Below are 13,733 nucleotides of genomic sequence, written 5' to 3' on the forward strand. Positions count from 1 at the left end.
TCTGAGGAATAGAGAGAATAAGGAGGCTATAGTGCGAGAATGAGCAAATATATTTACATTTTATGTCACTTTTACTTTGTTTTGGTTTTTATTTTTATTTTTTGGCGGGGGGGGGGGGGGGGGGCATGCTGCGCCACGTAGCTTGCAGGATCTTAGTTCCCCGACCAGGGACTGAACCCTTGCCCCAGCAGTTAAAGCGCCAAGTCCTAACCACTGGACCGCCAGGGAACTCCCAACTGTTACTTTCTTTAAAACAAAACAGACACACACATACACACACCAGCTGGTCTTTATTTAAAATGTGGTTTGGTATATCTACATTCTCTCCTCAGTTCTCTTTTCCATAGAAAATAACCCAAATCCTTTCACATAATGATCAGTACATTTTCTGTATTTTTCAAGACACAAAGGAGATGAACTATAACACATAGGATCAACTTAAAAATAATTATTCAAAACTATCTGTAATGACCCACTTAAGAGTAAAGTTTAAAAATTAAACTCCACTCAGGGCCCACTTTATATTTATTTAACAATAAATACCTCTATTAATCAAGACAACTACCCAACATTATATATATATATGAAGTAAATAATATATTACTTCTCAAAATAATTACTACATGTGTGGTCCTTAAATATTACCTAAATTCTCATCCATAGTATTAAAAGGCATAAAAAGAAATTTGAGACTTTTAGAGCAAAGTGAAAAGGAGAGAGTAAATTAAAGTTGAGGAAGGTATAGGACTAACAAAGAGCAGAACAATTTCTGAAGGGAGACATTTAACACTTCATAATTAAGTAAGCAACAGGAATTTTAAAAAGACACAAAACAGAGAGCTTTCAATGAAACAGAGCCCAAGCCTCTTGATTTTTCCAAAGGCAAGGCTCTTTATCCACAATAAAGACATAAAGGGTATTAATAACCACATGTTGGTTATGTTAGAGCTCTAAAATATACTTAAAAGTAGAATTGATCACTAAATTACATGTCTAAAATAAAATCAGATGATTTCCAATTTTGATAAGGCAAAGAAAACATGCAGACAAAATAAAGATTGTGGCTCAAAACAAGAGAAACGGTCACTACAAAATAGAGAACAGAACCAGAAACAGAAAACTTGAAACAAAGAAATCAAATCTCAAAAAATTATCTACCCAGCAAGAGAGATTATGACAAAAACTGTTAAGAGATTCTATAATACCTGATGAATATATGTTGCTTTTCTTCACGTAATTTATAAAGATTTTGTATGGTTTTAATTAAATCAAAGACTTTTCTATAAAAGGTGTTCTAGTCCCAATTCATGTGTTAAAAGAGATAGCACTATAACTGGTTCTTAAGAAAGGAGACATGCCACAGATTTGTAAACAAGTAATAAAGCATCAATTGAACTTGGTTATTCTAAACAAAGGAGCAAGATACAAAAAAACTTCATGATTAACAAACAGAAGAGCTGAATAAAATATTTGGAAATTACTTGTGTAGCATAGCAATGGCCTCTCTCGTTTTCAATTGATCGAGTCCAAAAGTTAAAGCAAAACGTCGAGCAAGTTCTTTTATGCCGCTGAATGTTGAGGATGACCTATCAAAATTATAGCCATTTTCCTGTATCATTTCATTAAAAAGCTGTTTGGAAAGAAAGAAAGCATGTTAAAGTTTTTTAATAACTATGGATTATTAACAACTAATTTTAAAATACTACATTTTATATTTAAAATATACTTGATGTTCTATAAATAAGGCATTGTACTTCATTCTAAAACATGGATTTTTAAAAACATGATACAAATGACCAAAATTGTAGCACTTCATATATTCAGACTAGAAGTAGTTATTGACTTTAGAAACTCCTTAGATTAGTTATGACAGAATTCTTTTCTGCCGGTATTAATTGGATATTAAAATAGCATATAAAAATATAAAGAAAAAGGAAACCAACTAACAACTATGCTCTTATTGACATTTAACTGATGGATCTTCACATCAAGAACTTTCATCATAAAGTTAGCAAAACAAAATACAATCTTTCAACTATCAAGCTGCCAAGATTTTTAACAGATAATGGCTACTACTTAAGAATACAGTGCAATGGGCACTGATCTGCTGGGAACATAAACTGAGAAAACCTTTCTTTCTACAGAGCAATCTGGCGATGTGTAGTGAAAGCTTTAGAATTTTCATGCCCTTTGAGTAAGCAATTGTTATTATCAGACTTTATCCAAAAGGAATGATAACAGTAATATTTGTATACAATACGTAAGTACAAAAATGTTTGTCTTAGTGTTATTTATAATGGCATGAATTGGAAAAAACCTCAACATCAAACGAGAAGAGATCTTGGTTAAATTATAGTCCCTCTATAAAATGGAATACTACACAGTCATTAAAAATGCAGAGGAGAGTATTTAACGGCATGAAAGTGTTCAGGATTTATTAATATGAAAAATTCAGCATTTCAAGACAATGCACAATAAGATTTTTTATTTTTGTAAAATAAGATTTCATGTAGGCATAAAAAAGATTAGGAAGTCAAAAATTAAAACATTGCTAAGTGAAAAAAATTAAGGATAAGTTGTATTTTTTCTAGTTTTCCTATAATATTTTCTAAACTTTCTACAGCAAACAGCTATTATTTTACACCAAAAGTTATTTAAATGCTGCCTTTAAAACCTTTTAACTTCTATTAATTTTAATAAAGAATATCAAAATATGCAAATCAAATTAAGAACTTTCATACCTAGATTTCTAAAAAGCAAGAAAGTTTATCAAAGTGAAATGGGTTGGGTTATGTTCTGCATGCATTTGATCTCTACAGACAAAAGTATACTAAGCAAATGATTTTTGCCTAATTAAACCTGCCTTGACACAGCCAAAATGAAAATGACTGGTACCTTTTGATTATAAGGTTGATAAATGCTCATTAAAATACATGTGCAAATGTACAAAGAATAAAGTAAAATTCACCTGAAACCTACCAAAGCAAGTTAACCACAGCTAACATTTTGGTGATTATTTTTTCCAAATAGGTACACAGAGATGTGCACAATCTTATAGAGATGCTATACTGCAATCTTTTTTTATTCTCAAACTATATATTGTAGAGATCTTTACAAATTAATGAATACAAACCTACACCAATTTTAAGTGCTACACAGCCACTGCAGAGATATACTACACAATATATTCATCTAATATCCTATTGCCAGGCATTTGGATTATTTTCTAATTTCTTGCTATTATAAATAACTTGGTAATGTATAATCTTCTACACTCATTTTTGCAAACTTATCCTATTACCACTGTGGACGAACTTCCAGAAGTAGAACTGCTGCCTCAAATGGCATACACATTATAAATCTTGACATATATTGCCAAACTGCCTGCCAGGAAGGTTGAACCAATATACCTTGCTGACAGAACCTGTTGCTCCCATACCTTAGGCGGCTATAGGTTTTGCCAATCTTGCCAGTCTCAAAGCAAAAAATGATCTCACTTGTACAATGTCTACTAGTGAGATTGAGTATTTTTCATTTCCACTTTTATGAACTATCTATTGCATCCTTTGCCCAGTTTTCAACTGTTACCCTTGAAAACTATTAAGTGCTTATTTTGTTAGCCTAAACCTGGTATTCTTCATGTCTTACCTGTTGCAAACTGAGAATAAGGGTCTTTGCACACTGAATTTTGTCTATCTGCCTTGTTTTACTCATTGTTTCTTTGATGATATCGCCATAGTCATTATAATACTAGAAAAGAAATTTGTACAGATTAGGCCTTTGTCTCTTAAAACTATTGGACAATAAGACTAATTTTAGGTTAGTCACATAAGCATATCACAAGAATGTTATTTGGCTAGAATTATGCCTTCAAAGACACGAAAGAATGTTACTAAAACTTCATTATAATCTTTAAACACATAATCCCTAACATCAGTAAATTCAGAAATATCAGACAGTTAAGATCTAATCACATTAAGCTCCACAGTTGGTTTTAAGGAGGTGTATTGTTTAACAATAATTAAGTTATACAGATTTTCAGAAATAAAACAAAGGACAGAAACAAAGTTCTTGTGCTCTTTGTGAACTATTAAGACAATGAATGTAATCAGTTACTTTCATAACTTATTCATTGCTAATGACATGTAGTTCATGAGCAGTTTCCAAATTTATTGATTTGGCTTATAGAAACTAACAGCCTGTTAACAACATTTAAAAGAAAACTTACTGTATGTGGCATTTACATTACACTGCACAGGAATTTTTTTTCTAATTTAAGATCTTGTTTCAAAATGCATACATTAACAACTACCAGAGATAACAGGATAACCATGCTCCTGTATGACTAACAAAATTGACTTTAATCTAGAATACCTAAGTCTAAAAGTTTAAAATTTGCAAAATGACTTCAAAAACAACCTTAGTTAAAAAAAAAATCTAATAAGTATTAGGCCAAATAACTTAAGTTCCAAAGTACTTTATTAATGGTTCTATCATATAGGAAAGTATTCTGAAGAGAGAATTAACTAGGTTTTGATAAATGTATTACGTATTTTATCCTGTAAAAGCAAAAGCTTTAAAAAAGTTTACATTTATAATTAGATTTTACTTGAAAAAGGCTTACAGAAAAATCATCACATCGTATTTAGTCACATTCTGTTAGTACAATCAACAATATCCTTTCTACTACTACTTAAAAGTTAAAGAATCTCACATATATTTATGACAATTTGTGAATAACCCACTGTGACTCAAATCAGATTTTCAGAGCTTAAGGAACCTTAGCTATCACAGTGGAACAGATGAAGAAACTCAGGACACAAAAGGTACTGAATTACTCAAGGTCACAAGCTGCATAGTAACCAGGCCAAAACTGTATTATCTAGTTCTCTGACTCCTAAACACTTTTTTATGTTACATCAAGCAGGGTAGGGACACCATCCTGTTGTTTTAAACTAAATCACAAAAGCAATTTCTATTAGTGACAGTTAACCTAAGACAAGCTGTTTGCAATATTCCAAACACAAATGAACTCAATAAACCCAAAATGTCCATTAATGGAGGATCAGAGGTATGAGAAAATTTACTGAAAATGTTAAATATTTTAAGAGATTTCTTTTACACTAGAAAAGTAATTTACTATTAAAAAATTCAATGGCAACCAAACATAAAAGCGACGTAAAAATATCTCGCTATCCATTTTTCAACTTTACCTTCATATACTGCTTAAAGATATCTGCAGCTGTATTCATCTCCACCACAGTATATACAATTAGCTTACAAAACGCTGCAAGTAAATTTCTCCTTTTGTGCAGAGCTTCAATTTTACTGGCTTCATCTTCCTGCTGACCATCTGGGGAAAAAGGTTTCCAACATTAAGCCATCTGTATTTTACTTCAGCCTTGTGTGTGTGTGTGTGTGTGTGTGCGCGCGTGCACGCGCGCGCGTGTGTATGTGTATGCGTGTCTGTGTGTGTATCAAATTCAGTATAAAACATCTTTATTTTGGAGAATTTGAAAAATAAGGGAAAAAACATTTAAATAAAATAAAAATTATAATCACTCAATATCTTCATGAATGACTAGCCTATTTATTCCAACACACAAAATTTTTGTGATGTCAAATCAGAAGGCTGTTTAGTGAACATGGAACAGGAACAAGTGGAGTGAGTGAGAGGAACTGATGTTTAGTGAAATCAGGCTAAGCTTGCCTAACACATTAATCTACTTCCCTAGCAGGATAGTTTGACGATGAGACCTGCATATTCAGTATCTGTTGGGTAAGGCTCTTTCTTCTCTAGGGGCAGACAACCTCAGAAATTCTCCTATCCCTTCTAAAGATGACCCCACCCAACCTCAAACTCAACTTTTATTGACAGATACTTTCTTTATACATATTACAGATATTCGGTTAGACTGGCCTAGAAACCATTCTGTCTTTTTAAGGTAACTTCACATATATCTGCTCTGATCCATTATGTGAGATCTTGATATTCAGTTATCAAAGGGACAAAATTATTTCCAAATTCATAGTTGAGAAAGCCGGATTACAGCCTCCAAGTGCTGCCAAAGGATTTTCAAATTATTTGATACTGTGCATAAAATTGTAACGAAGCCTTTTACATAAAAAGCTATGCAAAGAATTTTCCTCTTGACAAATTTTACAAATGAAATTACTTACATAAAAAATACTGTGTATAAAATAAGAACTCTTTCTAAACAAGTATTTATTTTACCCTGTCTCTGATAATCCTTGATAACTGCTAGTAAATAAAAACCAAATTTTAAGAATAGGAATTTGTTTAAGACAGACCATCCGAAAAGTTTGTTATCAAAAGTGCCTATTCCAGAGTGCCAGTCATTTGCTTAGAAACCTAAAATATACTGTTCATTCTTTTAAAAGAGTACACTAAACATACAAGCTAACTTTTTCTTAATGACTCTGTGATTATAATGGATTTCTATACAATATTGTTTCCAATCATTGTTTGGTACTGTTCTCAGGAACCAGAGGGATACAGACTTATTCCCCCTACAGACTAAGTTACCCAGATATTAAGAGTTTTTTGAGCCCTGATTTTTAGGTTTCTTCACTTTTTACTTATCAAAAATTAGCCACCTTTTTCTCTTGTGGGGATTAAAGAATGTTAGAGAAGTGTCTAACACACTGGGCCTTCCATAGATGTCAGTTGCCATTATTATTATGTGTTGCCAGTGCCTCTAGAAGCATTCCCTGTTTTATTCTCCCCTTCTAGTCTGATGTGGGCTAACAAATCAAATAACCATGGGTCTACAATACCAGGGGTTAGATGAGTATGAAAAGCAATGGAAACTATCATATGTTGCTGGTGGGAGGATAAAAGAATAAAACCACTTTGGAGAATAATCTGGCAACTTGTGGTCAAGTTTAAGATGCACATAGACTATATAATCTAGCAATGCCACTCTTAGGTATACAGGCACACCTCAGAGATATTGCAGGTTTGATTAGACCACCGCAATAAAGGAAATACTACAATGAGTCACATGAATTTTTTGGTTTCCCAGTTCATATAAAAGTTATGTTTACACTATACTGTAGTCTTACTAAGTGTGCAATAGCATTAAGTCTAAAAACATGTACATAAGTTAATTAAACACTTCATTGCTAAAAAATGCTAATCATCTAAGCTTTCATGCAAGTTGTAGTAGTAACATCAAAGATTACCGATCACAGATCACCATGACAAATATTATAATAATGGAGAAGTTTGAAATGTTGCAAGAATTACCCCAAAAAAGACACAGAAACATGAAGAGAACAAATGCTGTTGGAAAAATGGCACCCACAGACATGTGTGATGAACGGTTGTCACAAACCTTCAATTTATAAAAATACACAGTATCTACGAAGTGCAATAAAAGGAGGTATGCCTGTACACTAGAAAAGCATGTGCTCAAAGAGATAAGTATGAGAACATTTTTGTAACACTATTTATAATAGGAGAAAAGATGGAAACAACCTAAATGTTCGTCAATATGAAAACGGATAAAGTGTGGTTAATTCATATCACATAATATTCAGCAGTCAGGACGAATAAGCTATAACCACATGTCAATACTGACAAATTTCACAAATAATGTTAACTCAAAAAAGCAAGATGAAAAATAAAATGTTCAACATGATACCATTTATGTGGAAGCTAGCAACAGAAAATAAACTATATATTGTTAAAAGATACATAAATTCCTAGTAAAATAAAATTAAAATGCAAAGGCATGATAAACAGCAAATTCAGGATAGCAGTTATCTCTAGGGAAAAAGAATAATGGGATGGGGAGGGATACAAACAAGGGCTTTCTTTTGTATCTATCTATTCCTTTAAAAAACAAATCTGAAACAAACAGAGCAAAATTTGACAAATGCTGGTGGTTGGTATATACAAGTGTTACATTTTATTCTTTTCCACAGAACTGGAATACATTTCATTTTTAAAGTGGAAATAGAAAAACACGAAGTCCAAGGAGGTAAGACAAAGTGTAATTCCAGGAAGCTCCCAGAAAATTTAGGAGGATTGGCAAGCTTATTCTCATTCCTATTTCCTATGATCTAAATGAAGTTGAGGTAGTCCCCAACTAACAAAAGGGTTATAAACCAAAACCAATTTGTATCAGTTTTGGGAATATAACTATGTTTTCCTATAGAAGTTTTAAAAACTCCTACTCATCTTTTAGGATCCATTTCTGATGTTAGCTTATTTCAATGGTGTTCTGACTCCTATAGAACAGTTAGAACTTCCTCTACATGCCCACCAACACTTTGCAGCTACCTCTATTACTTATCAAATTACATTATAATTACTTTTTTTAGATGTCTTTTCCACTTGAATTGAATTCTTAAAGGAAAAGACCATGTCTCATTTTTTTGATATTCATAGCATCTAGTATACTGCCTGCTGACCAATAAATGTCAAATGAATGTTAAAAATAAAGTGTAACTAAACCAATAGCTGAAAGTAAATGGTAGAAAATTGTAAGTATATAAACTTTAGTACATGGATTTTGATATCTGTTTTGGCTACTTAGGTTTCTCAATTCTGTTCTGGTTAAGTTTTTAATACTTGAGAACAAAGCTCTCTATTGATAAAAAAATATAAGCTACAAGCCATGTCTAGAATTATATATAGTTAAAAGCTTTGCAGTGATGTGTCAGTTTATGTATGGACATACACATACTGATGTTATATATCCTTCAAGTTTAACTTCAAATTGGAAAAAAAAAAAACCCAGAAGAAGTCACCAAATACTATATGTTTTTCCACGATTTCTTGTTCAAGTAAGGCATCTGTGTATGCAATTAGGGTGCAAAGAGTAACTTAACACTAGGCAAGGCTGGCTTGATTATTTACCTGTAACATTCTGTACTGCCCCAGACTTTTACAGAAAAATTATGCTATGAAAGTATACAACAGAAAGGTCATTTAAAGAAACACTTTAGGGCTTCCCTGGTGGCGCAGTGGTTGAGAGTCCGCCTGCCGATGCAGGGGAAACGGGTTCGTGCCCCAGTCTGGGAATATCCCACATGCCGCGGAGCAGCTGGGCCCGTGAGCCATGGCCGCTGGGCCTGTGCATCCGGAGCCTGTGCTCCGCAACGGGAGAGGCCACAACAGTGAGAGGCCCACATACCGCAAAAAAAAAAAAAAAAAAAAAAAAAAAAGAAACACTTTATTCTGCTCTAATTACTTGAATATTGGTATTACCAATTATTAAGGGGAAAGAGAAGTAAATTTTGTTGAGTACCTACCTACTACATGCCCAGGCACGTATATACTAGTCACTTTGCTCAATTTAATTAACTTGTACAGTTCTGTAAGGTAGCTACAAATTAGAAAAACAAGCTCACAACTAGTGAGAAACAAAGATTTGATTCCAAAGCCTATGCTCTGTGATACCACACTGTCTTTACAATATTACAAGCAATGAACACAAATTGCACTGGAAAATGTACCTGTTTCATGTTTTAAGAATAAAATATCAAACAGTAGTGTAAAACTTTACATTGCTGTTAATTAAACTTGATTTATAGTAGATACACAGATTTAACAAAAAGATGGCAATAAAATTACCTGCACTGTTATTGTCATCATCCTGTTCAATGAAGACATGATCCAGAATAAAGCTGAGCAACTCAGACTGCAATGAAGAATCAGGGGTGTAAACTAATGGCTCTAACATGTCACGCCCTCCTGACATAATCTGATGGCTGAAGATCATCAAAATATCACATAGAATAGTGAAGGCCTAATATAAAAAAAAAAAAAAGAAAAAGAAAAAAAAAAAAGGATAGCATGCCATAAACCAAAGTTTCTCACGAACTGCCACAAGTAACTTACATATTTAATGTGGAAATAAAACCCAACTTTCTATATTTGAAACTCATAAGAAAAAGCAATGTCTAGTATTTTCCTAAGATTTTAAAAGTGAAGAGTGTAATTTTTTCAACAATAACTACTGATATTTGCATTGTGATTTACTAACTGCAAGATAATTTCACAAATATTCTTTTTAATTTTCAGCAATTTTAATTTTTTAAATGATTTGTACAATATGTTAACATCATCAGAACATGCAATCAGGATTCAATCTCAGGTTTTCTGACTCCAAACTCCACCCTTTACACTATATATACCACAATATCTCATGGTATACATTCTCAAATATCAAATAGTGTATAAACTTGGTACCATTCTTTTCTTCTATGGAAGAAAACGCTTATACCAAGAAGATGAATATCTCCTAGAAGATCTCTTAGAAGAGAGATCACAAAATCTATAGGACTTCTTAAGCACTTTCATTGTCAGTATATGTGATGATTAAGTAAAAAAAACATAACCAAGTGTGGGTCTGCTTACTAATCATCAGGCAAACCTGACAGTATAATAAACATAAGGCTGAAGTGGGACTTCCCTGGTGGTCCAGTGGCTAAGACTCCACGCTCCCAATGCAGGGGGTCTGGGTTCGATCCCTGGTCAGGGAACTAGATCCCGCATGTCGCAACTAAGAGTTCGTATGCCACAACTAAAGATCCCACGTGCCACAACTAAGACCTGGCACAGCTAAATAAATAAATAAACAAACAAACAAATAAATAAAGCAATAAAGCTGAAGTTATATATATATATATTTTTTTGGATGAAGTTATATCTTGAGGAGCTTTATAAAAACTCTGCCAGGAGTTTTAAATAGAGTCAAACACTCGTAAAAGTAGTCAGAAGGTAACTGGAAAAAATTTAGTTATTTGTTGGGAAGTGATAAGGAAAATAAAATTTTGTGATCACAAAGTCAACAGAAAATTATATTTAATGGAAGACTACTACTAGAAGGACAGATTATAATATAGAGCTCAAAGCAGATTTTAATAATAGCTTTGCCTTTTTGGAACTAACCACATTTATTTTTTCTCTATGCTTTTACCTCTTCTTTTGGTCTCTTCCTCTCATTTTACTACTATAGTAATAATTTATACCTATCAAGATATTTGAGTTTACAAAAGCTTTTGCAACATACACAGTAAGGATACACAGTAAGGATACACAGTGATAAGCGTGGTGACATTTACTAATTAGGTGAACTGACAGGTCTTGTAAGCTAACCAGGACATATTCCTGGAAGCTGTTAGGAAGACTAGTACACAGGCTATTTAATGACCAAATAATTAATCTCCAAGGCCTGAACAACAGATTATATATAAAGGAGATTACAACAATAACCCATAAGGAATTATGTGCTAACACTGTAAGAAATATGGACTATTAAGCTGAGTATCTTGGTGGCCTATGAAAATATATCAAGTAATACTTCATGTATTAAGTTTGGATCCGTGTATACTTCATTGAAACCCTATTCTAAGACATTAACTATAAACTCATTTTACTACCTTCTGAAATTTTGTCCCTCTTATCTGAATAGTAGAGAAGAAAATGTCCCAAGTCCTTTATTGTTACAGTTCAAAACTAAATAGGCTCTTGGTCCCAGGATCAGAAGTTATTTTACAGATGGGAAAACTACCCATGGCACCAAGTAACAATATATTTCCAGATTGAGAAGCTTGGCAGCAATGGAATCAAGAGGGCATATGGGGTGGGAAGGTAACACTCTGAAGACGGAAGTGATTAAAATTTTTATTTCAAAGTCCACATAAGAAAAAATAACTCACACAATCAGGATGGGCAGGAATGCCAACATCTGATAATACTCTCAGAGATAACAAAACCAGATGGACCTTTCCTCCCTGAGGCATACCTGTTATACTTGTTGCTTTCAGGAATAATTTATGTAACTGCATATACCTACTTTGTATATATGGGTCTGTTTACCATGTGTGGCATAAAGAAACAATAACACAGAATAACTGCAATATGCGGGTAATCTATAATGCTCCACATGGAATTAATGTTAATCTATTTTTTGAGCATGGTATATAGACAGACAGATACAAGATATTTCTAATTTGCCCAATTTCAGTATTTCTTAAATTTTCTATATTAGTTCAGATATTTATTCAGAGTTGCTTACAAAAGACTGCTATCTATAGTAATTACTGACCTGTTCTTTAACAGTGGTATTCACGTTGGTCAGGTAATGCTGACATATCTGACAGAATACCCTCATCTGTTTCTTTAAACGCAGCAAGTCCTCCTTGAAAAAATTTAACATGAGCATTATAAAATACTGTATTAAAAACTCATCCCATATTTAAGATATTTTAAATTACATAAAACATCGCCATATATTTAACTATGTTAACTCTGCTTGTACATTAGATTTAAATTCTTTATTATTTATCAAAAAGGAAAACAAAAACCACTTTTAAAATCTCAACAAATCACAGCCTTAAAAACACCAGGTATGTTCATGATAATTAGCTGACATTTAAAAATATTGTTTATATCATCTTTAACTCAGCCTTTTTCAATTTCCATTTCTCTGTTCATTCTGTAATACACTTAATTTACTATGTACTTAATATTGTAGGCCTAGTACTTAAAATCCTCAGACTAGTAGTACATGCATATCATTAATGAATATATAAATACTGGTGGCGTAGTAAATATATGTTTTCACAAAGCTGAGTGTTAGAATATTCACTCAAAGCCAAATATCACCGTATAGAAAAAGCATCTGTATATAAGAATAAAATTTTATCAAAAAAAATACCAGGTATATTAACGGATAATAACCTATGTGATCTGGGTCCTTTAGAATGAGAAAACTTATATGACCATATATGGCTATCCATATAAATCCACTACCTCAGAGTGCTTAACAAGTAAAGATTTATGTTCCATCCTCACTTTGTAATTTGATGGGTGGCCGACTGATGAATGGAATGAAATAAATGATAAAAAAGGGACAGCATGTTTCATTTTTCATTTGTAGGACAGTGGTTGTGCTTTTTAAAAACAGAGAGGGACCAAAGAAAAATTCGTTTTGTGGTATTACTCCACTTAAGAAAAAAAAAATTTAAGTGTCTCATAAACCTACACTAAAAGGATGAATCTTTTTTTCTTTTTCTAATTTTTTTTTTTAGAATTTCTTTTCTTTTTCTAAATATTTACATCAGTTAATTTAAAATAGAAAACTTCTTTATAAAGATCAGCCACACTAATTTATTTAAGGCATAACCTCTGGCCCATCTCCTGATAATGGATGCCAAACGATAGAGTATCAGTACCCATTTGGTATATGTAATAGACAAGTTAAATAAAAACAGGTTTAACTTAGAGCTTGATTTGGTGAAGAAAACTCAACCAAGCTTCAGTAGAAATAATTTTTGCATTTAATAACCTTCATTTTTACCCTCTTTCCTCTACTAAAAGTATTACCTTTTATTCCATGTTAATTTTTAACTCAATGCTTTTGATTTAGGTGAGCAATCATATTTGCTAATACAGTCATTGTTCCTATTACAAGCTTGATATTGAATTAAAATTTTTGGGTGTCTAACAAAAAGTACACTATTTTAACAATAGTACTACATTGTCTTTGCAAGGGAGAAAATATCCATTTGTAGATATAATTGCATCTTGTGCTTAAAAACCTCAAAAAATTCTAAAATTATTCTGTGATTTTATGCAAAACAAACCGATTATCAAGAGGATTCCTTTTTAAGGAAAATAACTATGAACAGCTAATTCTATAGCTTACAGAAATTACTTAATATTTATAAAAATGTGCCCAATTAATATTTAAGGC

General features: G+C 32.5%; 1 protein-coding gene across 6 annotated transcripts in view; it reads right to left on the minus strand.

The window, feature by feature from the left end:
- Nucleotides 1–13,733, minus strand: part of STAG2 (STAG2 cohesin complex component) — a 127,148-nt gene that overhangs the window by 22,978 nt on the left and 90,437 nt on the right. For all 6 annotated transcript variants that reach the window (XM_060086238.1, XM_060086237.1, XM_060086240.1 and 3 more), the window contains 5 exons: nucleotides 12,084–12,176; nucleotides 9,605–9,779; nucleotides 5,214–5,353; nucleotides 3,649–3,750; nucleotides 1,482–1,630 (listed from right to left, as the gene is read on the minus strand). In XM_060086238.1, coding sequence (XP_059942221.1) covers nucleotides 1,482–1,630; nucleotides 3,649–3,750; nucleotides 5,214–5,353; nucleotides 9,605–9,779; nucleotides 12,084–12,176 — 659 coding nt within the window. The remainder of the gene's footprint in view (nucleotides 1–1,481; nucleotides 1,631–3,648; nucleotides 3,751–5,213; nucleotides 5,354–9,604; nucleotides 9,780–12,083; nucleotides 12,177–13,733) is intronic.

This window comes from Mesoplodon densirostris, chromosome X, assembly GCF_025265405.1.
Source record: "Mesoplodon densirostris isolate mMesDen1 chromosome X, mMesDen1 primary haplotype, whole genome shotgun sequence".
Taxonomy (NCBI): Eukaryota; Metazoa; Chordata; class Mammalia; order Artiodactyla; family Ziphiidae; genus Mesoplodon; species Mesoplodon densirostris.